A 26,729-nucleotide genomic window follows, 5' to 3' on the forward strand; every position below is an offset into this window, starting at 1 on the left:
ATTTGACACAAAATTAAGTAATTCTACCATGATTTATATAAAAGTCTACCTCAAGTATAATGTGTAGTTTTATTCTAAAATGTGCTGTAAAAAGACCTCATAGGGTCTCTCAACATCTCCCATTTCACAAGTGCTCAGTTTACAAGTTCAAAGATTACTTTTCTAACTGGTAGCCCTGCAAACTCAAACTGGTATTTGAAAGTCAACCCAGGTTCTTTCCTCCTCATACACAATCCTCAGTTGTAAATGTTTGGCAGGCCAAATTAGGCCCTGAGTGACACCTGTGCTACCCTAGGGCTACAAAACTGTACAACTTTAGTATATTGTGAGATTGCACAGGTATAACTGACTAATCCTGTAATTGAAACTTAGCAATTTTGTTGATGGTACACAAGAAGGAACCTGTACCTGAATAACAGAAATCAAAAGTAAAAATTTGCTTGGTCACTCAAGTTAGCCTATATGACTGAATACCCGCATGGTGCAGATCTATGAGTGAAAAATGGAGCTTACTTACTATAACTAGAGGATATTTGAGATGTGTGGTCCCTACCTGTATTCCACTCATAGGTACACGTGCATGTCATGCACCTGAGTTCGAAAATTCTTCAGAGCAGCATCCATTGATCCACGCATGCACAGTAGCTCCCCTCGTGCTCCTCACCAAGGGCATGAAAGGCAGTACGGGATAACATCTTTCCACTTCCTTCTCTTACTGCCATCCAATAGGATATGAAGCAGAGGAGATGGAGGGCAGGTAGTGGAATACAGATAGGAACCACACATCTCAAAGAACCTCCAATTACAGTAAGTAATCTCCATTTCTTCTTCGAGTGATGGTCCCTAGGTGTATTCCATACATGGGTGACTGGAGGAGAGTGCGAGGAAGATGGCAGAAGAGTTGCTGATAGTACTGCCACTCCTACAACTGTATCTGCAGTCACTACTTGCAGGGATAGTCAACAGGTGGACCGCAGGCCAAGTCCGGACCAGAAGACACTTTTGAACGGACCCCAAAATCTTTTTATTTGCTTATCATTATTGTTACTATTTTTTTAAATATTTTCTCTGGAGTCTGGACCTTGACTATACCTTGATCAAGAAATATGGACCTTGACAAAAAATAATTGACTTCTCCTAGACTAGAGTGTAGTGTGTTTCACCCATGTGGGCAGAATTCCAAGTTGCTGCCTTGCAGCAGCACACCTGATAGGGATGCCACAAAGGCAGCTTATGCTTGTGTGAAGTGAGCTTTAATACCCCCAGGAAAAGGAATTTTTGGTATTTTGTAACATTCTAAGATTCCCCCTGAAACCCACTTAGAAATTCTCTGGGAAGATATAGCTTGCCCATGCGACCTTTCCACTATGGCAATGAAGAGAAGGAACTGGAGAGGCATCGACCCACCCTGCGTTTTATGCCTTTGGTCAGGAGCATGAGGGGAGTTACAAACTGTGAATTTGTGGATCAACGGACACTTCTTTGAAGACTTTCCAGACTCAGGCGCATGGCGCTCACGCATACCCACATGTGGAAAACACATAGGGGCCATCACTCAAAGAAGAAGGTGCTATTTTTACATAGTTACTTTTCAGAGTAAACCACAATTTAAATAAATGTGTGTCGAGTTTTGAGGGAGCAATAGAAGATGCTGCAATTAGCAAAAACAGTGGCATGGAATATTACAAAAACTAGACTGTTCACAGAAATATTAAAGAAGAGAGAAAACATATTATTGAACTAGAAAAACGCATTATGCGAAGATGGACAGACTACTTCAATAAACAAATAAAGCATTTTGTAACAGATTATTAGGAGTAGTTTTGTCATGACAGATTTAGAGGAACACTATGAATCTGTCTTGTGGGTAAATTATTTAAAAGTTGTAGATCCAGGCCTAAGCTTCCTTTTACTGGCAATATTTTACGGGTAACTTACATCCAATGAGTATTCAGATTCTTCCTCAGAAAAGTCCATCTCAGCTGTTGTAATTATTTTTCAGTGATGACTTGCTTTTTACCAAGAAGGTCTAACTGAGCTTCAGTGGCTTTCTCATACTCTTACATTTAGGCAGTTCTTCAAGCCCAGGTAAGGAATCTTTTGATCTAACCATTAAACACAGTAGCAATTTTTAAAACAACTATATTAGATTTAAATGCTACCTTTTACATTAATTTAAATTGGCAATTATCAGATTTTCTGTCTTGTCTTTGTGCTCCAGCATTTTATAATTGAAGATAACCCAGATCTGAATGAAGTAAAAGATTTTGCTAATCTCAGCATAGTCCCTAATCCACATTTGCTTATATTACTGATAGATGTTTTAATTTTTATATACTTTTTGGCTACTAGTGCCTGCAACACAAATTTTAAAATACAATACCATGATTATCCTAATGTCAAAAGGACAAATAAATTTGGACAATTCATCTTTTAAACAACAGGGAATTTTTAATTTGATTCAAGGATATGACTTGTTCCATTCTATAATGTTCTGTGTAACTGAAGTTCAAATAATCAAAGTTGTTCTGTGACTCAATGTGAATGATTTCTCAGGAGTTGGAGAGAGAGCTACGGCTCTGCTGGTGAATGGGGACATGTAGGTTAAAAACTCCAACAGCCACTGAATGTGCTCAGTTACTCTGGATCCTACTCACTGATTGGAAAGAGAACCCAAATCAGTGCCAGCTATTTTGGAGGCATGACTTGAAAGGGTTCTGACTAGAATATGTGCCAAATCACCACCACTTTCTTTCCCCTCCCTCCATCCCCACAAGGCAGACTCTGTCCATGAATGAAATAGGTGAGATGCTTCCTGTCATCAGAGGTGCATGGTAGAGCTTTGTGATGCAATTTACTCCACACCTGCCTATATTCTGGATACTTTCTTCTTCCAACACATTCACATACCTTCTTGAGTGTCACTAGGAGTGATGCACATGCATCAAGAGAACATTTTCTAGACCTCTGGATGGAACACACTTTCCTGGAGTTTTTGAAGGACATTCCAGTTGGCCCTGAGTAGCGAAATACAGAAGCATTCTTCTCTAGGACCAGCACTAGCTGAATGAAGATCCCACTGGATTCACAGTTCAGCTAGAGAGCTGTGACTACTAGCATAAGGTGGCAGTGGATGCAGAGGAAGATCTCTTCTGCTCCACACACAACACATTCACTTCTCCTTCCTCTCACTACAAGATACAAGACACTGAGCAGCCCAGGGAAGCACCAACCCTGCTTGCAGCACACCAGCATACTATGTTGCTTTCTTTTGGAGATGCTGAGAAAAGATGGCTAAAGAACCGACTACAGAAGTGAATTGTTCTGTTTCCCTCCCCTACTGTGCTATGGTTTTCTCTCCTCTACAGGCAGCTTTGTGCTAGTTGAGCACATGTGAAAACCGTTAGTCTCACATCAAGGGCCTTACGCACTACAATGAGTCAGCAAGCCATATGTATTCTGAAGACTGCACCGTGTGTTAAGGTGGACAGCTCACACCTACCCCATACAGGGTTAAGGCAGAATGCCGTACCTTGCCAGCCCATATAAATTACTTACAGGAAGTTAGCAAGAATGACAATGAGGTAGAAGTTATAGGGATAGATTATCTGGACAGCTCAAAAACAGATAGGGCACAGACAGAAGCAAGAAGTTGGGGGTGACCCTGCTATATTCAAACAATACACAGGGAGAAAGGAGGGCACAGGCTAGGTGGCTCCAGGGAAGTACTCTGTTAGAGACCTGGATTCACCTAAGGCAGGCAAAAATGGAGTTCCATTGAGGAAGACCCCACCCACATTGGCAGAATACTCAGGAATGGCCAAGGTTTACCAGAGACAGACCCTTGTATCCACAGGAGACAGAACGCCTGGCCCCAGTGTCTATTTTGGGGTGATACAACCCTTATTAGTCTGCCTCTCTTCCATTCCATGGGCCCTCTGCCTTGGAGGACAGAGGGTCCATGATGATCCCATTCAGGAAATACCTGGTTTCCTCACCCCCCCCAAAAAATGTGCGCGCCATACCTAGGGTCTTACCTACTGTTATGGCATCAGACAATGCTGGGGAAAGGGGAAACAGCTATTCAAATAGCTGATTAGTATGATTAGATGCATGTAGGGAGTCATTTTCAGCCCTGGAGGCTGAGTCTAATTCTCCCCAGATCTTGGGTTCTTCAGTAAATGCCTAGCCTTTGGGACTCTCTCTCTCTCAGAAGTGACACCCAATGAATATTGCTTAATCTATTATCTATCCTTTGAAAGACAGTACAGGGACTGAACTGACTTGAAGGATGGCACAGTGAATTATCAATTGTTTGACCACACTATCAGCCTAGACAATGTGTGTGAAGGTGGGGCCCCATATGGCAACTAACAGTGTAAACACCAACTACACACCCTCCAGAGTGAACTTGTGTTTTTGTTGGAAAACCACTTTTATTTTAACAAAGTCCTGGGCTGTTCAGTCTCCTGCAGTCTTAACATCCAGTACTTTCCTAGTGGGTGATCAGGGAGACTGGTTTACGGTCAACTGCACAATACCTATGTGTCTGGGTTGGGGAAGGTGGAGGCATAGGACTCAAGGGACTACGATGGTCTGTTAGAGGTATGCCAGCAACTTAAACGGGATTTCTGACATTTCACGGTGTTGAACTGGTTACTATCACCAGAGAGGCCCAATGCTCCAGTATAAAGTAGGCATGAAGAAGGGGATTGATACTCGAAAGAAAGTCCCTCAACCATCCAGCAGTGTTACCAACTTTTTCCTTCAAGGCAGTGGCGTGTCCAAACTTTCTGTTAGTGTCTCACTGCAGCAATGGTTGAAGCCTATTATCTTCACCACATGCATCAGATAACTTTTCAAATAATGGACAGCATAGTTTTCTGGGGTGACTACCCCAGTATTTCTAAAGTTTAACAAGGCTTCACCCTACTGCCCTGAATGGCACTTTTATGCAGTCATGCTGCTATACTCAGGCATCAGCAAATATTTTGGAGTGTCTTGATTCAACTGTTGGTGTCCATCTCCTGGGTTTAGAGGAGGGGTTTCCTAAGGACATAATCTTGGTGTTTTTTCTTCTGTATTATTTGCTATTTTATGTCTATTGTCCTTTCAAGAATGGCTCTCAGCCTTGTTGATTCACCCCATCTTCAGATGAAAAGGCATTAGCAAATTGGTTTGAAGCAAGCAAAGCCTTAACATATGTTTGAAACACTTTAGATGATGTTTTATGTGGGAGTTATGGAGAGTTCTTCTGTGGGGTTCACTACCCATCCAGCTACACCACGAGCAGCAGACTAAACTTCAGCATTGCAGGTCCTCACAAACTCCACTACAGCAGCATCGTTTTAGTCCGAAAGCATTTGTGACCCAAACCCTAACAAAGAGTTTTACCATCTCCATGATGGGAGAGCTGGCCTACAGTTAGTTATCCTCTACCTCGTGAGGGACTTGGTGGCAAAAATACCTGGTCTGCCGCAGAACCTTAGTATCTATGAGTTTATGAGATGGGCCCCTATCAATCTGCTAGAGGCTGAATTTCTTTAAGGCCGAGTAGAGGGTTTGTTTGTTTAAGTGGAGAAGGGGTGGGGAAAAGATGCAGTTTCCTCCACATGTAACTAGAGTTAGGTCTTTACCCACTGACCCTCTTTACAATACCAAGGATAATATTTTCAGAAGCGCCTACATCCCATTTACAAAAAAGGCTTAAGATTGGATCTACAAAAGCTATTTAGCCACCGCTGATGTTCTCAGACCCACTGCTCAGCTGCTGCCTAACCATGTAGGCACCCTAAATTTCTACCAGTAGCCATATGCATTAGCCACCTAAATCCTGATGCCCCCTCACAGCTGAATAGCTGCTCAGTGCCCTGGCACAAGGCAAAGCAACAACATTTTCAAACCAGGCATTCCACTGCCTCTGTCACAAATGTCATAAGCCTTGTCTACACTACCAAGTTTTGTCACCAAAACCAGCAAGAGCGTACACACTACAATGGGACTTTTGTCGTGAAAAACACCCAGTTTTGGCAACAAAAAACTTCCACCCCTACAAGAGACTTTTGTCCTTCCCCCTCTCTTTATTGTCAACAAAGAGCCAGTGTAGACACTGCTGATTGTTTTGTTGACAGAACTGGCTTCCGCCAGTATCCCACAATGACTGCCCTGATTGCTCTGCTCAGTGTTTTGATCTCTGCTGCCCTGCAGGCATGCACCCCTCCCTGGTCAAAGCTCTGGGAAGTATCTATGTGCTGCTCCATTTGGGAAGCAAAGAGCAAATAATTGCAGGGGGAAAGACTGTTGTGCTACTTTGCCATTCCTCAGCATGGAGAGCTCACACAGCTACTCATGATGCTGCTCTCAGCAGTTGAGGGGGCTATGGGAGAATTCAGAGAAATCCCAAGATGCACAACCATCAGCTCTTCCTTCCCACAACACTGCACTGTGGAATTCATACCCACAGTGCATTATTCACCCTGTCAATGATGGTGTCCGCAATGTGGACAAGATCTGTCAGAGGGAGCAAGTGTGAACACCCTTTGGTGATTTTTGTTTTGTCAACTTCTGCATGTCGACATAAGTTTTGTCAACAAAACTTGGTAGTGTAGACAAGCTCATAGATGCTCTTACAGCACAACTACTGGGTGATGCCTTGCACAAGAGAGAGTGGCCCAGAATATCCAGTAGCCCAACAGTTTTGACCTTCCTTTGAACTGCGGGAGACTCAGAATTGAATTCCCACTTTGGAGCAGGGACTTGAAGCCAGGTTTCCCACTTCCTAGATGAGTGCCCTAAGCATTGGGCTACTGCAGGGGTGGGCAAACTATGGCCTGCGGGATTACCACCCCTGTGGCGCCATGGGCTCTGTGGGCCCCATGCCGCTCCCAGAAGCGTCAGGCACCACACATCCCTGCGGCCTCTGGAAGGGGGGCAGAGAGCTCCGCGTACTGCCCTCGCCTGCAGGCACTGCCCTTGCAGCTCTCATTGGCCAGGAACAGGGAACCATGGCCAATGGGAGCTTTAGGGGAGGTACCCATAGCTGAGGGCAGCGCACGCAGCCCTCTGCCCTCAATCCCCCAGTGGCCACAGGGACATGGTGCCGGCCACTTCCGGGAGTGGCATGGGGCCAGGGCAGGCAGGGAGCCTGCCCTGGCCCCGGAAAGCACAGCTGCCACCCCAGAGCCGCACCAGGTAAGTGGCGCTGGGTCAGAGCCCACACCCTGAACCTCCCTTCTGCACCCCAACTCCCTGCCCTGAGCCCCCTGCCACACCCCTCCTGCCCACCAACCCCCTGCCCTGAGCCCCCTCCTGCACCCCAACCCCCTTCCCTGAGCCCCCTCATACCCGCACCCCTCCTCTGCCCTAACCCCTTGCCCTGAGCCCCTTCCTGCACACTGCACCCCATCCCACACCCACACCTCAACTCCCTGCCCCAGCCCTACATTCATGGCATGCAATTTCTCTACACAGATGTGGCCCTCGGGCCAAAACATTTGCCCACCCCATGGCTATTGCATAGCCTGGGGTGGGGGTCTCAATTTCTCCTGTTGAAGCTGTTCTCCTTTGTATAAACAATTAAATATTCATGGGTCACAGACTAACACTGCAGCCCAGCGCTCAGTTAGGGCATTTACTGTGGCTGTGACAGACTCCGCTTCAAATTGGGAATCAAACCTGGGTCTCCCACATGAATGCCCTAGCCACCAGACCAGAAAAGTGCCTAAACTAAGTCAGATCTAACTCCAAGAGAGGGTTTACAGCTGAGTGTCTCAAGCAGGGGAAGACAGTTAAGGTCTAGATCAATGGGAGTTAGGGACCTAAATTCCTTTGAGGATCTAGGTCCTAAGCCCTGCCCTTTCCTCTACATTTTGCTCCTGGTTAACTTGGGTGGCTTCCCACTGAGCTTGCTGGCTTCTGAGGATCTCTGAGGTGTCTAATGCTCCCCAGTCATCATATGGTGAGCCTCAGTCCCTAACCCAGGGCTAAGAATCCAACTAAGCAGCAGGGCCCTAGAAGTTAGCCGTTGCGATGTCTAAGATCTAGCCCTTAGGAGCCAAAGTTTCACTAAAAGTCAATGGAACTTAGGCTCAAAAGTAGATAAGTCACTTTTGAAAATGGGACTTGGGTGCTTTTGAGCATTCTACCCTCTCTCCTGCAATATATCTGCTACCTAAGGTAGCTAGTGCCCTGTTTAACTTCTACTACCCACACCAAGCTTTGGGGCAGAAAAGCCCCCAAGCCATGGTTTAGCTATCAGCCTGGAACCAAGCAGCCCAAAATCCATGTACATTTCACTGGATAGTCACAGGAAAACAATCATTTTGGATGGTGTTTAAGGTGACTGAAGCTTACAATGAATTCTGTGTATTAGGCATTTAGGCCTAAATCTAATCTAGGTCTCAATGGAGTAACGTCAAATAGTTTGGGCCTTTTTCTAAATATAAAGCAGGTTTTCTACTCTCCCAGCAGCAGTTACCCCACTCCAAATTCAGCTACAGATTTAAAAGGAAAGTGGCATTTTCTCATCTCTCCACCCTCAAATTAACTTCAGCAAAGCAGCAGACTAGCCCAAATGGGTGGGGACTTGCCCCCAACATTCAATTTCTCAACACAAAAATTGATGTTGCTGCTGAGGGCGGTAATCTGTGATTAAGGGTAGCGACTTAGGCCAGATGTGGCAACTATTTAGGGACAATAGTGCTTGTGAAGGTGGGCTATTTTGGTCCACTGGAAGCACCCAAGCAGAATATCTGGCCAGGGACTGATGTTATGCTAAGTTTACTACTTAAGAAAAGCTGCAGCTTGTTTTTCCTTCCCAGTCATTCATTCTCGTAAAAAGAAAGAATAGCGCGAGTCTGTCGCTGTACCTAGCCTACAAATCCTTCAATTCCAGCAATTACATTTTTTAAATTGAATATAAATCAGGAAAAAATCAAGCCATTAAGATTTTCTTTGCCGTTTAGGCAAGCTAAAAACAGTTTAGCAAATGACCCATTTCATTTAAGGTTTTGGGGAAAAACCACACACATGGGCAGCAAATCTAAACTATCAAACAATGGAATTTGCTATTGCTGAAGAAACTGCACAAGAGGAGCTTGTTGATCAGAAAAGGGAGACAGTATTTCTGCCTATAGGAGGAATGAAACCTAGAAAGATTAACGAAAGCTCCCATTGGTGTGCAATAGCTTATGGCCTGTAACTGCTTCAATTATTTCATTGGAATTAGTACTAGAAAGGAGCTGTGTGTATGAAGTATTTTATGCCTCAGACATCTCAGGTGATTACATAAAGGGGAAAAATGTATAGTTACTTTTGTATTAATATCATATACTGTTAGATTCCAAATCCTGTTCAACTTTTAGGAGCAGTGAGCATTAAGAGCTCCTCTGTCACAGGGAAGATGCAAGGAGGTGGTAAATCTGAACAAAAAACGCAAACAGCTAGAGGGAGAAGCTCAACATGCTAAGGTCTCTGGGCTAGCAATTTTAGGGGACTCTCCTGTAGCTACAGTTCTAGAGGTGCTAGCAGTGGAGGGAGTATAGCACCACGATTTCACCACCATGTTGTCTAGACCATCTCTGAGCAAGATTAGATGGCACAACGGTACAAATGCCTGCAGGCACTGTACACTAACATCCCCTCTCTCCACCCTAACATTGCTAGCACTGGTGAAGAGTAAAATTGCTACTGCAAATATAGCCTTAGTGCTCAGTTATCATGCTTTGACATTCTAAAGCAAGAGCTCGAAAGGGATCTAGATTTTAAACGTTTTTTTAAATTAAGAAAAGAGTACCAAAAGGTTCTTCTCAAGGGGATGGCTTAACTGGTGGATATATGTCTAATTATCTTTGATAGACACACCAATTAAGGAATACACCAGTGGTTCTCAAACTGTGGGTCGGGACCTCAAAGTGGGTCGCAACCTCCTTTGAATGGGGTTGCCAGGGCTGACTTAGACTTGCTGGGGCCCGTGGCTGAAGCCTGAGCCTCACTGTACATGGCTGAAGCCAAAGCCCAAGGGCTTCAGCCCTGGGCAGCATGGCTCAGGTTGCAGGCCCTCTGCCCAGAGCAGTGAGGTTTGGGCTTTGCCTCCACTCCCCCCCGCCCCCCACAGAGTAGGGCATGGTGCAATGAAGTTTGAGAACCCCTGGAATATACAAATTCCCAAATGGAATGTGGTTGAGGGCATCCACTTAGTGCGCAAGACCCAGTAGAATGTACACAGGCCATCACCTTGTGATTTTCTTTCCATGACTGAGATCCCCAAGCACACCTGCCATAATGGTGGAGTTCCCTAGATGTTGTTGCAGGTAACTAACTTCCATACAGACAACCATATAACGTAGACTAATTTAGGATTTAATTGTTACCAGAATTAGGGGAGCTGCCCTATGTGGTTCTTGGCTGAACACACGCAGATGTACATACTCTAGCTCTTACTTTTGGACTGCAATTGAAGATTTTGGAGTGCGGGAGAGAGTGAAGACAACACTACACTCTTGTCTTGGCTAGCACATTAACTCCTCCAGAGAGAGGCCATTGCTATTCTTTATGGCCAAAGGACTTCTTCCATTGGTTCATCCCCCAATCAATAGGTAACTTGACTAAGACTAAGGAATAATCACAGCATATGTGAAGGTCTTGTAAGGTATAGCCATCCTTTCTCACTTGTCACTACAATAGCTCCTTACATTCTCTCTCTCTTTCCAATATTGTCTTAGGTCATGTAGACACACAATCTGCAAGAGAGAATGCAGGAGGCTAAAGCACCAGGGATGCAGTTCAAGTAGCCACAGGAAAGAAAGAATTTCAGATGTCAAGGGGTTTATACATCACTCAGCTACATTTTCTTTGATTTCATCAGAGTTTCCAGGAAGTCTCAACCAACAGAATTATCTGGGGGAAAGGACATGGTATTTGAAATGAACTCCACTTCTGTGGTAGATTTATATACCGAACAAAGTCCTCTGTGACCGTGTTTCAGCTGAGTTGATCTCACTGAGGGTCTAGATCTGTTGGGAAGTTACTTTGGAAGTCTTCTTGTTCGAAACACTTCAGTTTGGAAAGACAAGGTGCCAACCCTATATAGGATTTTTAGAAATAGGCCTAAGCAATAATCTGACTTAATTAAGGGGGAGGAAGAACATAAGGTTGCTCTAAGGCAGCTGTGGCACCATCTGAAAGCTTTAGGATTTCAACTCCTTTCAAACCGGATATAGCTGTAGATCCTGAATACAGTCTGCACAGAGTGTCTTCTCGGAAAATATCCAGGTCTCCATGGTTACTGCTGGATAGGCCAACAGTCTTCTTATACAACTGGCCATGAGGTATTGATGACTCAGCTATAGGTCATGGCAGCAATAGTAAAGAGTTAAACTCAAGTAGCTCATTCTCCCTTTCAAATCTTACAGTGCACCCAACTGCTAGTATAAGATAGCCATTCATCTGCACCAAGCACACACACGGGTACAGGACTTCATTGTTTCTAATTTGTCACCGGTCCTTTGGATGCATTTCAAGGTGTAGAGGTAATGGACTGCAGTGCAACCCGTTCCAATATTTAGATTGCCCATTCTTCTAAATTTGCTTTTCCTTGCAGCTAGAGGATGCCATGTGTTCTGGTGACCCAGATCTTAAGATCAGTCCAGCTAAAACAGAGTTCATAGTGGTGAGCTGGAGAGATGCATCCGTCAGCTATGACAAGTTACACCAGCTCCCTCAAGTGTGAGTATAAGGTCAGTTTTTGGATAGGCTCCTCATGACACCAGGAGAAAGGAGTTTCTATCTTCCTCAGTGGTAGCTGGGAAAGGGATTATATCTTCTCGCCACTGGAGTTCTTGTGGCGCTGCTCCATGAATATGTCACTTTGATTAGATTGCAGTACTATACCTTATCTTTTTCTCACACAGAACTTCAACTAGTGCTGACAGCATCTTCCTGCTTAGTTTGTGGCATGTCCTGTGTGAAGGACATGACATGTCATGACCTGTATTAGGTACCTGTTTGAATGTGATTCAAAGTGGTGGGTTTTGATTTACAAAACTGCATAGTTTTGGTCCTGGTTATATTAGAGACAGCTGTCCCTGTATGCACCAGCCTGAATTGAGAACCTATGGAAGACTTCTGCGAATAGTCCCAATATTTTAACTATTTGGCAGGGAGTTCCTTAGCTCCAGAATTTGCTTTTAACAATAGTTCAAGGTTAAATTTGTTAATTTTTTGATAACACTAATCACCACATTTTTTCTCATGATGCAACTTCATTACTTCCCCTCACCTACATGGTAATGTGGAGCAAGAGGAATTGTTTTTTAAAACATTATCTTTGATTTTTTTCACTGAATTCCAGAGATTGTTGTTTTTACATTCAGGTTAACAAAACTTGAAGTTGAAATTTTAGCCACATGAAGACAATGTTCACACAAATATTTATCCAAACTTATTGCACATGTAATGTGCTATTAAACATTCCTTACTCTATATGCTATGCAACATACCTAAGATTCATATATTTTTCTTTTTCCTTATCCATGTGCATTTAAGTTGTCAATCTTAAATTTGCATCAAGTCTCTTCAGACAGAAGTGTTTGCTGAAGCATGAGTATGACAACTGTCAAAATGACTAAATATGCATTACAAATACAACTTCCTCCAGGAACTAGTGGACACTGGGAGAAGAAAGAGGGAATGCATGAGAGGGCTGTCAAACCAGAGAGAAGGGAAAGGGCTTAGCTAGGCTTTGGTAGTCTAGCATCATTGTATAAATGCATTGGAGCAGTGAACTAATTATGCAGAGATATAGCTTCTATGTGAAAATCATATTTTGTATGCCTCATTAACACTACATTCGAACTGGATGGCTGAGGCAGAGAAATGTTATCAAACCTGCCCGATATCTTCCAATGACACAAAGGCTAAAGAAGGTAAAGCAAAAGCAAAAAAGTTCTACCATCTCCTTTCCCCATCAAGTTTCAACTGTCACTGGAAAGGCCAATATATTTATCAGGCTCTGCTGAGCCCTTCCAAGCAGCCAGTTCACACATGACATATGCACAGTGTTTTCTGGAGCAATAAAATTCCAATGTGTCCAAAATAACATTAATAGTCTAATTACATGCATGGGTCAGACTGAGCTGTCACAGGCGTACAATATTCATTACCTTTTTGGTGGTCCTATAAAACTTGTCTATAAAAATCTGAGGTTCTACTTAAAATGTTTCTAAATCGTATGGTTGCAGGAAAAAAACCCAACCTTTAAGTGTAATCTTTTGAGTTTCAGCCCAAGAGAAAGGCAATAATTGGAGAGGTGTTTAAAACAGTTTCTCTCCCCACCAAAAAATATGTACTGATATTCCTATTGTAACAGAAGCACCACATCCACTAAAGCGGCAGAAATTCCCATTTCATTCCCTTCTCACTTCAATTTTTGGACTGAAGTTTTCCAGGTTTGATCTTTTCCCATAAATTTTTAGAACATTTGTAAAATAAGTTTGATTCCTGCTCCTGTAAAGTAAGCTTCTCAACAAAAGTTGTGTTCTTTCCACCTCATATAATATCATTAAGGTAGGGCAGCATATGACTACCAATAATTACAATTTGCAACTGATTTTCAAATTAGGCCATCTGTTACACCTGTGAAATTCTATGGCCTTTCCAGTCACACAGGTGTAACAAAATACACAGCACAAATTCTAATTGGGGGAGAAAGTGAGGGGAAGTGGTCATTTAAAGTCAAGTTGCACAAGTGACTGCAATTGGACCTTGATTAACAATTCTATTGATGTGAGTACCAGAAAAACTTCCAGTTTACTCAACAGGAGCAGTATTGTTTCTGCAGAGGCAAAAAGACTTACAAAAATGTGTGGCCTCACATTAAGGTAGTAATCACAGATGGCTCCCTAACATCAGTAGCTGTAGGTTCTCAGGACCTCTAAAATGAGGCCATTATTTTTTTCATTAGTTGGCAGATATGACCAAAACAGAGCACATCTGCCCAAGCACCATTTTCAAGAAAAAAATAGATTCTAGATGCAGAACCTAAACCAAGCACTCACATGTGATGTTTTCTTTATGAATGAGTGAAATGTTTACTCAAAGTGATCTTAGCATGTAACAGAATAATTTTATATAGTTAAAACTATGCTCTTCAGATTGTAATTAGAACATTAAATTGCAGTTTCCCATTTTCTCTCAACCCAGTTTACATGCTTATTGCAAAGTATTTTGACTAACCAGTGAATGCATCTGAGTACTGCAAGCAAAAAAGAAGTCCTCATATATTTCAACTCCTTCCAAGAAAAAAAATTCTGTCACTGAAGTTTGCAGTGGGAATCACTTCAGTTTTCAAAGTATAAACAAAAATAACCCATTACATTACATACCTCAAAATGTTGTTCTTCTGAAGATGTATGAGATAGAGCCACTCACTTTGGTTTAGGGATCTTAAGCTTTTGGCTTACAGCAGCCAGGAATAATCTGTTTAAAAGCCTCACACAACAGCAGTAGCAGGTCTCAGATAAATAAGAGACCACTACCCTCATTTAGTTTCTTAGTACTGAGGCACCTTTAAATAGATTAGTACAAGCACCCCAATCTAGTGCAGATGATGGAAGAATGTGAACCTATTTAAAATACACTAAGATACTTTTCCTACAGGCTATAGTTAAGCCACAATGTAAAAGTTCAGATGTGACTCTACAGATAATGGTAGAATCAAATTTGAACAGCTAAAGGAGGTTTCTTTAAAAATGTGAACTGCAAAGAAATAAAATTGTGGGGGACTTACCCTATACTACTCCTTTCTGGTAATACTTTTCACTTTCAACCTAAGAATTCTAATATTTTACCAATGATTAATTACAGTAGAAATTTATCCTTGTTTTGGAGAGAAGAATCAGGTGTATGATATGTCTGTACTGCAATCATGGGTGCGACTACAGCTCGAATAGACATACCTGAGCTAGGTTTAATCCACCTAATTCAGGTACTGGAGCAGTGAAGCCACAGCAGCACATGTGATGCAAATCCATCCAGAACCTGAAGCAATTACTCAAGCAGCTAGCCTGCCCTGAAGCATGCATTGTCATGGTTCACTGCTCCAATACCCATGCCAGTCTGTTATTAAAGCTAGCTTAAGTCTGTCTACTCAGCTTCAAATCATGCCCCTTGACTGCAGTATAGACATACCCTCAGACAGCACAATGACTTGCCAGAGCTCTCAACGGATGACTGTATTAAAGCCAGGATTTAAACCCATGTCTCTGTATATTCAAGTCCTGTGTTTTAGGCCCCAGCCCATCCTTCCATTCTAAGGCTGGCTTCATTTTTACCACTTAAATATTAGAAATATCAGATCCTATTTTTGCTGAAGGTCTGGGATTGGCAAATCACAAAAGGCTGAAGCCTAGGTCTAATGCATTTTCAATTGAGGGTTTTATATACTGATGACCCACATTATCATAGTATCTGCGGAACTCAGTCATTTGAATATGCTTATTGATTATACTTCATACCTGTGCCAGGGTTCAATTTATAAGTTGTTTATAAAGGGTAAACAAATGATTAACAGATTTTATAAGCATGTTACAGACATGAGGAGAAAGTGGTATAGATGGTTATAAGTCATGGTAAGAAACCTTTTGCTGTTGGATTTTAACAACTGATTGACCCTTTATGAGATGTAAATGGAAGTGTAATATATGACCTATTTATCCTCAACAACCCAGTGAGACAGACAAGCACTATTATCCCCATGTTACAGAGGGGGAACTGAGGCAGAGAACTTAAGTAGTTTGCCCACGGTCACACAAGACAACTGTAGTAAAGCACTGAATTAAACCTCAGTCTCCTGTGTCCCAGGCCAATGCTCTAACCACTGGACCATCCTTCTCTAGGGTTTGGAGAACTGAAGGTCTAGTTTCAGTCTAGTCTATCAAAAAAAATACTGAAGTCTTCCAAGGAAGAGGTTTAAATTAAAGACCTGATCTTGCCAGTGAAAAAGGTAGAATTTAAAATAATTGAATGCAGCCATTACTGTAAAGGAGCACAAGAAAGAGAACAACTCACTTTCAAAGAACTAAAAAACTCCCTGTAGTTTTTTTTTTGGGGGGGGGGGCGTGGAGGAGAGAGAGAGAGAGAGAGAGAAGACAACATATATTCTGTTTTTAGCTCAGCAGATAAGTCTCTCTGCATTACAGAATTTCTTCACAAATTCTGTATCCAGACACAGGTAGAGAAGATTTCAATAGTTCAGGTCGGAGCCCTGAACACATGAATCCCTGGCCTATTTCAAGATGGTCAGAAAAGTGATAAAATGACTGAGTTATGTCTGTGCCCAGTGTATCTTCCAGGTCCTACTATAGTTTACCAACCAAAAAAAAAAAAAAATCTGTCCTATTGACAAGGCAGAGGCACTAGCCACGTAGCTACTATTGTTGCTCACACAACAGAAATGAAATAAAAGGTTTGATCCCAGAACCACTACAGCTGATATAAACAGAGTATTACACATTTAGAGAGTGTTCACATTTACAAAAAAAAATCTGAACTTAAGTGAATTCTGTAGAGAAGGGAATTATTCTGTATACAGAGGCAAGTACTCCTTGATACCTTAATAGAGAGGTGAAGATTTTAAAATAAAAGAATGAGAAGATTTTTAGTGTCACTTTTATTATCTTATTTCAAACCCACACAAATTGGAGCTAGGAAAGTTCTGCACCAGAAACAGTCCGACTAATGATATTGTAGCGCAGATCACTTACAAATCTCTCTTTCAAAAGGTGGCACCATTTCATTGATTTTACACATTATGAAGTGCATTTAGATGTTTTGCTGCTTCCCCACAACATTCAAATGAATAAGGCAGTGAAGAACATCCTTTTGGGAAGAGAAGTCTTGTTTACAGACAAGTTGATCTTAAATTATTTACTAAGAGCTTCTAGAAGGCATAGAAGTCAAGGCAACAGACATGCCTGTCCATGAGAGATCAGGATTAAAAACAGGAATGCCTGTGCAGAGGTATTTTACGAATATAATCAGGACAAATATAGAAAATGAGGAATACTCAGCTGGCCCTGAACATAAAATCTTGTCTAATGGAAGAGAACAGCAACTTGAATAGAAGCCTCGACTAAATGGAAGTGGTTAAAAATCAGGAGCGTCCCCAAAAGTCATGCTTTTCAAACAGAAAAAAACCCTCCTCTTTAAATTTAGAGATTTGAGTCTTGATTTGAAATAACATCTTTTAAAACACTGGACTATTCAAAATTCACTTTCCTACTAAAGCAGTTAAAGGATTACAGATCTAATCACTGTCAATTAGGCAAGGGAGAAACTGATGAAGTCACGTTATGCCTCTTCACAAACCACATACAACTGCCATTTTGTGATAAGAAAGTTCTTTTTAAACCGAACATTAAAGAAAACTCAGAGGCTACCATGAACTAGAAGCCTGAGATCCATAAACAAGATGTGGAGAACTATTCTAAAATACTTATTTTAGAGAAGGAAATGCCTATTTACACAACAGTCCCCATTGTTGGTAATTTGTTTAATCTATGACCTATAACTATTTGAGCATGAATACGTTAAAAAAAGAACTACACAAAAATTGCTATTATGGATTCACTGACTACCTAGAACTTTCACATTTAAATCTCTTTAATCCCCCAATATTCTCTATTGGATCTCAATTTTGCCCATCTTATTTTGTAGTCTGTGGGAACAGGCAAAAAAGGAAAACTTTCCCTGGCCCTGCACCACACCCCTCAACTCCCAACAACCAAGAAATATTATGCTATCTTGTAAATATTCATATGTAGAGGTGAGAAAAGTCATGGGATTCCTGAATCAGTAAAAACACCTATAGTTTTAGATTTATCAGTTCATACACAAATTTGCCCATGTGAAACAAAACACTTGAGTGCAAAGGCTTACGCGACTGCACGCACATCTAATAGCGTAACAGCTCTGTCTACACTACAGGATAGGCAGTATCTTGGTAGTTGTGACCAGTTCTTGAAAACATATCAGCTAATATTCAAAAACAATTGTTGAAACATCTAAGGTTTTTCAAAAGTGTTTTCAGAAGAGTTATGCACCAGTCATGCCATAGGCACAACGACATTATCTGAAGTAATATAAAAATTACTATTAATTGTTTCATGACTCTGGCAATTTTGTAGCGTACACAGCGCTGTTTATACAGGGCATGATGTTCCAAGCTACTCATATGCTTAAGGGTAATCACTTTTACACAAGGGCCCCGGATAAAACAAACGTGCACCTCTAACAAGCCCGTATTCTCATGGGGCAAAACAATGACAGAATACTAAACTAATTTTACGATTAGGGTGAGTGAATTTTTTTTAAATCGGTACAAGCTAAAAGGGGCTGCTACTGGATTTATGAAAAAGCTGGTCAAAGGCCATTTTAAACTTTATTTATTCCTCAATTATTATAAAGTGGGAAGGAACACTGTTAACCACTCCAAATTCAAGGAGGTAGCACTGATGCTATGATAAGTTAATGAAACTGGAGCATTTAGTACACAATGACTACTAGCAATATCAGGGTCTCATTTACATATTACCACACCAAAACTAAAAGATATTTGGAGCAGTCCTGAAGTAAAATTTAGGAGAGATTTACTCCACAAACATCCGAATGCAGTGGTTTGTAAGTTTGGGCAATGAAGATTGTTATTTTTTGTTTTTGTCAAGCCTTTTCATTTCTGTCACCCACAGCCTTCACCATGGATTTGTTTGCAGCAACCCCAATATCCATTTGATAAACACGGTTTTACAGATTTTCTAGAATTAGGCCACAATGCTACTAAAAAGTTATATACAACTTGTGTATAACTTTATACTATGCACAACCAGAAAATATGATTCAGCTTAAGCTGCATTGACTGAGTCAGCAGATTAACCTATATCCCATCCTGGGTTTAATTCTTTATAAGAAAAACGTTTCTTGGGGAAAAATAAATATCAGTAGTCACTAGTTTTCTGAATGTTCTGCAAAATGACTTCCTGCAGAAGAGGAAGGGAGAGAAAGAGTGTGTTTGTTGTAAGGGGAATACAGAGTAGGGCCTTGAAATACATGATGTCTATGCTATCAAAACACCAAGAGTAAAAGATAGGTGGAGTAGACAAGAGAGAAAATTTGCTATTGTACATGTGAAGGACACATGCTGCAAGTTGTATCACATCTCACTGGGATGTAACCTAACACACCCAAGTTATTGGCAGTGAAAATAATAATGGCATTACGTGCACAGCTCTTTTGTTGAAATGACAACTTCATTATAAGTCAAACTGTTGACTTCTCTGGTTAAGGTTTCCACATTCTAAGTGTTTTTAACAAGACCAAGGGCTTTAAGATGTTGAATTTATTGAAAATGCTTGAATGTTAGCTTCACAACTGCTGCATATTTCATTCTTGCAGATTAAAATCTGCAGTTTCTAATCTCCAGGGACAACAAACTTATTTTCTGCTTCAGATATAAAAGACATGTTGTGGTTTGTGAAACAATGGAAAGTATCAGTGAAAAGGCAAAGAATACATTTTGATATAAGCGGTTACTAAAGCATTATCTTTTCAATTTTCAAAAACGAGAGACAATACAGGATTTTGATTTTGATATTTATTTTTAGCAGGATGTGTGTACTAATGGATGGTGACATCATTAGGAGATACGTCCATGTCCACCACCTGCAACAGAAGCTAGACAGATGTTAAAGAAATCATACTTAAAGCTATAAACGACACTACTTACCTATAGTGGTGTTATGACAGTCACCTTAACAAACAACTGGGTTAGCTTTTGATACAAATACACATGACCAATATAAAAACTTACCAACTGTCAAAATTCATTCATCAAGTTTTAAATTTAATGCATACTGTACCTTGATTTTAACAAGCTGTTAATTTAGAGAAATACCCATTATAAAAATCCCGTTATTTAGAAGAGAGAGATATACTCATACAAAACAAGGCTATATTGTTCTTAAGTGAAAGAAACTTACCTGTAATTCTCTTCAAAAGATAAGCGATCCATTCATTTAACCCTATACTCCAGATTATGGCTAGCAGGAATTCCCCAGACTTTCAAATTCTAATGCTATCAAACCACTTCAGCAGCAGATGGCATGCATTCATTCTTGCTACGAATATAGCCCCTTATTCTTTTTACATGTCAAATCCTTTTGCAAGTAACCAGGTGGAAATTATATAAAACATAATACCCCAAAACTCTTCAAGAAAGGTGATGCTATAAATGTACTTTCTGTAAGCAAGAGATGTGTAAAATATGTAGTAAAAACTTACCTATCTCCTTCTAAAGACTACAAGCTTCAGGATTTTTAATCAAAAGACTGTGCAGTAGCAATAACTGGCTACAAAAAGCAAAATACAACTGTCAAATTTCAAAGCCTCACAATGGTGATGATACAAAGAAAAAACTTAAGTTTGAAGGGTAAAATCTAAACAAACCCCGTTCTAGAAACATCTCAAACATACATACTTACCTGAGGATCTATAAGCTTGGAAACAAGTCCTTTTAGACACTTATAACAAATCCAAACTCAAGATGCAAAGCTAAGTCTGAGCAACAGTGCTTTTTAAGCACATGCAGAAACTCTGTGCAGCTGCATCACAAAGCTCTTTGACAGGAACTGACTGGAAGCTGACTGTAGATAACATGCATATTCTAACTACACCTTGTCATCTGAGAATTACTGAGAAACCAGAAGAAATTCAGTCAGTCACCTAGCCATACATACAAGTTCTCTTGAAAACATCTTGACCTATCACATAAATGTGTACTCGGGCACCTAAATATGTTGGTTGATTATTTTAAGGATTGCTTAGCATCCAGCAGCTCCACTGAAATCAACAGATGTTGGGTGATGATCCTTTCTGAAACTCAGGCCTCTTTTTTAAGTGTCTGAATGAGGATATAGGAGTCTAACTTTAGACTGTTTTTTAAAAAATCTTGGCCCATAATTTTTTTCCATAAGTTTGCGTTTATATGTAGTCAGTGGCTCAAAAAAAGTCTTTACAAACTGAACATCTTGTGAAACCAGGGACTTTCAAGAGCCATTTATCGAGAAAGATTACTATAGCAACTGAACAAAATGTGGGCTACCTTTTACTTGCGTGTAAAGAAAAACGAAGTGTATAAACTTGCAAACTCAGTCTATAATTAAAAAAAATATTTTGCATGAGACTAGGCAAAAGAAACTTGTTCACACCAGACCTAATATCATTGGCATTTAAAGTTAAAAGTGCAGGCAGACTCTCGAACAATTACAAGGACTTAACACAGCTACCCAAGCTTTACTTTGTCAGGAGCTATAACGACAGAATGAAACCTTAGATTGGGATGCAGAAATTCCCTAGTTCTGAGAGATCAAATGTGGCAAGATGTACAATCTAATAGAATCACCCAATGTTATCTATGAAGACTGTTAAGATCTGTCGGAGTTTGGTCAAGACCTTTGCATGCTTCTTCCCATTCCTTTTTATGGCCAAGATATTTCCCAACAAAACAAAGATCTCTATTCACAGCTATAGTCCGAATGCATTTTCTGGGGCAACAAACCACTATTTAAAGGGTGTGGTGAGTCTCTATAGTGTGTCCACACGAAAGAACTTCTCATGACTCTCTGGTGAATGGCTCCATCTCTAGGGTCTATTATATAGCAGCATGGCCTAATTGCAGTAGTGCTCTTCCATGTCAGATAAAGTAGTCATGTGGGAAATGTGTCTTAGGACCCCACCAAATCAACAGCAGCATGATGGGTGTTTGTCCTCAGATTCGTATGAAGAGGGTTTTTTTGTTCACTGATACTTCAATATATACTGAGGTTCTCAAGTGAAAGTATAGCATGGATACCATGAATACTATTGGCGCCCTAAGAGCGGAGATTTCCAGCTTGGGTCTTGATAACTAGTCTTTTGTTAAATCCTTCCCCTGCCATACACGTCCAAAACACTGCAAACTAATACAAGCTGTGTCAAACATGGTCCCTTTGCTCCCAATGGTCCCTTAAAGCCAAGCTGGGACTTACAGACAAATTCTTTCATTTCTTCCACGAGACATCCTTCATAAGTCAATCATCTAAACAGGTGAAAATATTTACTCCCATCTTCTGGATATATTGTTACAATGGTTAGGTATTTTTATAAATTCATGCTGGTCTGAGAGCAGCCTAGAAGACAGCAGTGAATTGGCAGCACTGTTCCAGTATAAAAAAATTGGACACATATAGTACTATATGCATGTCTTGCCATATGCACATAAGCATTCGTCAGATTCAGAGCGACCACTTCTAGCTGAGACAGAATCATTCCCAGACAGCAAGAACATCAAGTGTCTTAATATATGGGGCACAGATCCCAAAGTACTAACTGCTGCTAGTCCACTGGAACTTTCAAGTTGGCCAGCCTTCGAGACAAAGTTTTAGATGGCCAGAAATTATAGGTCATATAACACTAAAAGCTATAGTCAAATCCCAGAGATTCATCAGGCTGGACAAGTCAAGTTGTGGACAGGACCCAGGGGTCTGACTCATCCACTCCCATTTTTAAGGGGCTGAGTAACAGAAGGCCTAAGTCAGTCACAGACAAGTCAAAGACAGAAGTCTAAGACAGACACAGTTAACTTTTGGAGTTGAGTGGCATCTCCAGCTGCAGACCTTGACCTGCATTGAGAGAAAGCATAGAGAACTTAAGGATGTATCAGATCCTCTATGTCAAAACCTCAACTCACTCAGGCTAAGATGGGAACTTGGCTTCATGGGAGGTGCTGAAGAAAAACTGTATGGCAATCTTATTGGACCTTGTGTCAAAGTAGGTAACGTTGGAAGTTATGACAGCTGTGCTAGATTCTGAAGCACTTTAAGATTTGTCCTTTTTAATCTTTCATGTTAACTTGATGGACTGAATGCAAGCTTTTGGTCAGTCCAACAAAGGTTACTCTGGGACGAGAGTGCTTGCAGCAATGCTTGGATGTAGATCACACAATCACCTAACTCACGATCCACCTTAAAACATCTTTGGACAGCTGGGGCACCTCAAAGCAGTTAGACAACTCTGGACATTTTTTCCCAAAAACATTATACACTTCCGAGAGATGGGAGGAAAACATGGCTCTTTAAATGAAATTATGATACATCATTAAACTATGTAATGTAGTAATTCAGTACTACAGTGACTGATAGCTTATTTCAGAACAGAAAAATCAAGCAAGACCTTAGCTGGGTAAAGAGTTAAGCTCCTAGATCCCATGTAGCAAATGATTTTGTTTGAACAATGCAGATAAGAAAGCTCTGTTAAATTTAGGTAAGCCCCCCCCAAACAGAAGCTGTGAACAAAACTTAGAAAAAGCAACCACTGAAGGCTACAACAGTAGAACCATCTGTTGACATAGCTGCGTTTATACCAGGGCTTCTGTTGGCATAGCTACGCCAGTCAACAGTGTGTGCTCATTTGTATTTTTAAAACACCCCAACCAAAGTAACTACACCAATATAGCTTTTCGGTGAAGACCAAGCGTAAAACAATAACCAAAAGAGCCTTTTCAATATCAGCAGTAAAAGAAGGAAGTGAGCTAGATATAGAAGGAGGACTTTCCCTCAACATACCACCTAATGTGGAAGTGGCTTAATGGTTTTAGAGTTTTGAAGCTAGGAAGTTCCTGCTAGTCATGTGCTCGAAGTGGGCATCTAATATTTACCTTTGAGAGAAAGTTTAAACCAACTAAACATTTATAACATATCAAAATTAATTTCATGAAGAACATGGATTAACTGAACAAAATATTACGCACTTCCAACTTATGCTCTTTTTCTGCAAGGACTTCTTTTTGACACCGCAGAAAGTCTGATAACATTCGAGTTAATTGTTTTCTATCATCTATTTCAGCCGCCAACCTGCCATTGTAATCCGCCAGTACCATACAAGCATCATCTACCATCTTGGAAAGCTGTTCTCCAGATTCCTTATCTAAAAGACAAGCAAAGAAAAAAAAATAGCAATACATTACAAAATCTTCTCAGGCTCTCTCATGCTAACACTTCAATTACTCCATGCCCATCTCTCACCTGTTATTCTGTCTAGTAAGGACACATCTTGGACCTCTACTGGCAATGAAGCTATCCTCTGATGAACTGCTGCATCCCCAGAGGCTGCATTTTCTAGTTCTTGTAATGCTCTAATAAGATCTGTAGTCTGAAAAAACACACAGCCTTAGAACTGGTCTAGTCATTAAATCCTGATACACAATAAAGATTCCATCGGCATGGCAGAAGCCTCTGCAAGCATAAATCTGGTATAGCCCACTTGATACCTATGAACCATGCTAACGTAAGGAAGTGCCTGAAGTAGAGTTGGAGTGCACAGCAGTCCTTCCCTATGGGAGGCCTCTTCAGCCAGCATAGTTGAGAGCAGCATTGGGGCTGTTACATCAGGGGCTGTTTTGCTCATGATAATCCAAGGATTGGGGAAGAATAAAGGTTGCATACAGCCACCTTTACTCAACGTTCTAGCTTTTGAGTGTTAATTTGGCCCTTAAAATGGGACCCATTACAATGCAGAGTTGGTTCTTTATTACTCAGTGACTGAAGGATTTGGGGTTTTTACACATATATCCCAAACCTTACGAAATGATAAAAGTTTATGAACACAAGAGACTTCTACCTGTGGAGGGTCACTTGGAGAACTTTGTGCTGAACAGTTATTTTCATCAACTTTTATCTGTTCAAATGTGCGCTTCCTGGCCTTTCTGTCACCATCTAAAAGTCAAAGTAGAGACCTAAAAATCAGTTCAGGAAACAATACATTTATTTCGAGAGACTAAAATACATACACACAGAATACTTACACAAAGCTTGCCTAAGTTGTTCTAATACATCATTTTCATAAACAGACCTTTCTTCCCAAATAGAGAGCACACGGCCAAGGTGTTTCTTACAACTCTCATCAGACTCACTGTGGGGGAAACAATAAAATCACCAATAAAAATGGTAGAAGTACAACCAAGTAATAAACAATTCAGCCCTGTATAATCTTGCATCCAAGGATCTGAAGTATTTTACAAATATCAAAGAATTAAAATGCCCAACACCTCTCTGAGGTGAAGATCCTCATTTTGCAGAAAGGGTAAAGGACGTTTTGACTTGTTCAAAGCCACCTCACAATACGTCACATTGAAATAAAGGCCAAGTCTACTAGCCCACCAGCCTACTTCAACCACTGAATGCTTCATAGTGCCTTTAAACCTAGCAAAGCATGACAGATCAGTTTTACCCTTATTCTATTAATTAACATTTCATCTTTTTTACAATTAAATCTTATTACATAAAAAGATGCAAAAGATTCATCTACAGATACACGTTCTAGTTTAAGTGCTAAATAGAATCATAGACTAAGGTCAGAAGGGACCATTATGATCATCTAGTCTGACCTCCTGTACAATGCAGGCCACGGACTCTCACCCACCAACTCCTGTAACAAACCCCTAACTTGTCTGAGCTATTGAAGTCCTCAAATCATGGTTTAAAGACTTCAAGGTGCAGAGAATCCAGAGAAATCATATGCTAGATCTGTATCATTAAGGAATAGGGAATTATTGTAACGTACAAGTTGAAAAACACATTTACCCTCAACCTAACACAAAAGAAAAACACAACCCAGTCTTCCAATGTGAAAAGATGATTATCAGGCTAATAAACTTTATTCTGATCAAGGTGCATACACAGGCATGGGAACTAGGGTGTGTGTGGGGGTGGGGGGGAGGGTGCTGCAGCAACCCTAGGTTTTATGCGGGATCCCACTTGCCGGCCCTCCTGCGCCCGGGCTCCCGGCTGCCAGCCCCAGCCTCTTACCCCTGCCAGATCCACCCCCCCCCCCCCCCCCCGCCCAATCCTGGAGACACGGCCCTGCTCCCAGTCCCAGCTGGGAGGGGGGGGGGGGAGGAGAAGGGAGGGAGGGCGGGAACAGACAGGGGTAAGCGCGGTTGGCTTTCAGTACTCGCACTATTAAAAAGTGTTCCAGCACCACTGGGTATATATACTAAAGAAGATTGACATTTATTCAAGATCAAAGGAGCTTTTAAACTAAGAGGTGCAGGGAAGAAATTGAAAAAAAAAAAATAGATTTCAGATCTAGGATAGGGTGCTTTCTTTAAATAGGGTCCATGAGCGCTGCTGAGCCAGACAGAACAAATGAAGTGTTCTGAAAGGAAAATGCCTCACACGGGCTTTTTTGTTTGCATGATAGTTAAGATGACAATAATGCTCACATTACAGTTTACTGTACCTTGAAACATGCTTAAAGGCCTCAACTATAACTGGTGCAAAGTCTTTTGTAAATTCTGGTCCTTTCCTTTTGCTGTTCTGAATGACATCGTTGGCCAGGTACAGAAATGTCAACTTCCTATTTGGTTTTGCTGATAAAAGAAAAAAAAAAAGAGATGCAACAATCCGAAGTTGTTAGTAGTATAAAACTAATTTTGCAAGTTAACATTCAGTTGAGTTTCTTCCTACATCTCTTATGTAGAGAATGTAAACAGATATAAATGTTAGCTAAAAATACAAAGTTCCTTCACTATTTCTGTTAGCACCTCATACTATTAATACAAAATAATCAAAGCCATTTTTTATAAAAAATTTGTCTGCATAAATTTCAGCCCTCAAAACCCAGAGAAAGCAAGTCATATCAGT

The 26,729-nt window shown here is 40.9% G+C and overlaps 1 protein-coding gene across 6 annotated transcripts in view; it reads right to left on the reverse strand.

Annotated features, from left to right (window-relative positions):
• Positions 1–26,729, reverse strand: part of RPRD1A (regulation of nuclear pre-mRNA domain containing 1A) — a 68,044-nt gene that overhangs the window by 18,082 nt on the left and 23,233 nt on the right. For 3 of the 6 annotated variants that reach the window (XM_073332687.2, XM_073332689.2, XM_073332686.2), the window contains 5 exons: positions 26,326–26,455; positions 24,890–24,996; positions 24,706–24,800; positions 24,111–24,237; positions 23,837–24,012 (listed from right to left, as the gene is read on the reverse strand). In XM_073332687.2, coding sequence (XP_073188788.1) covers positions 23,837–24,012; positions 24,111–24,237; positions 24,706–24,800; positions 24,890–24,996; positions 26,326–26,455 — 635 coding nt within the window. Of the gene's footprint in view, positions 1–19,630; positions 19,726–23,836; positions 24,013–24,110; positions 24,238–24,705; positions 24,801–24,889; positions 24,997–26,325; positions 26,456–26,729 lie in introns of those variants that run through there. The other 3 variants (XM_073332684.2, XM_073332688.2, XM_073332683.2) reach the window with 2 other exon arrangements.

The sequence above is a fragment of the Lepidochelys kempii genome, chromosome 2, assembly GCF_965140285.1.
Source record: "Lepidochelys kempii isolate rLepKem1 chromosome 2, rLepKem1.hap1, whole genome shotgun sequence".
NCBI lineage: Eukaryota > Metazoa > Chordata > Testudines > Cheloniidae > Lepidochelys > Lepidochelys kempii.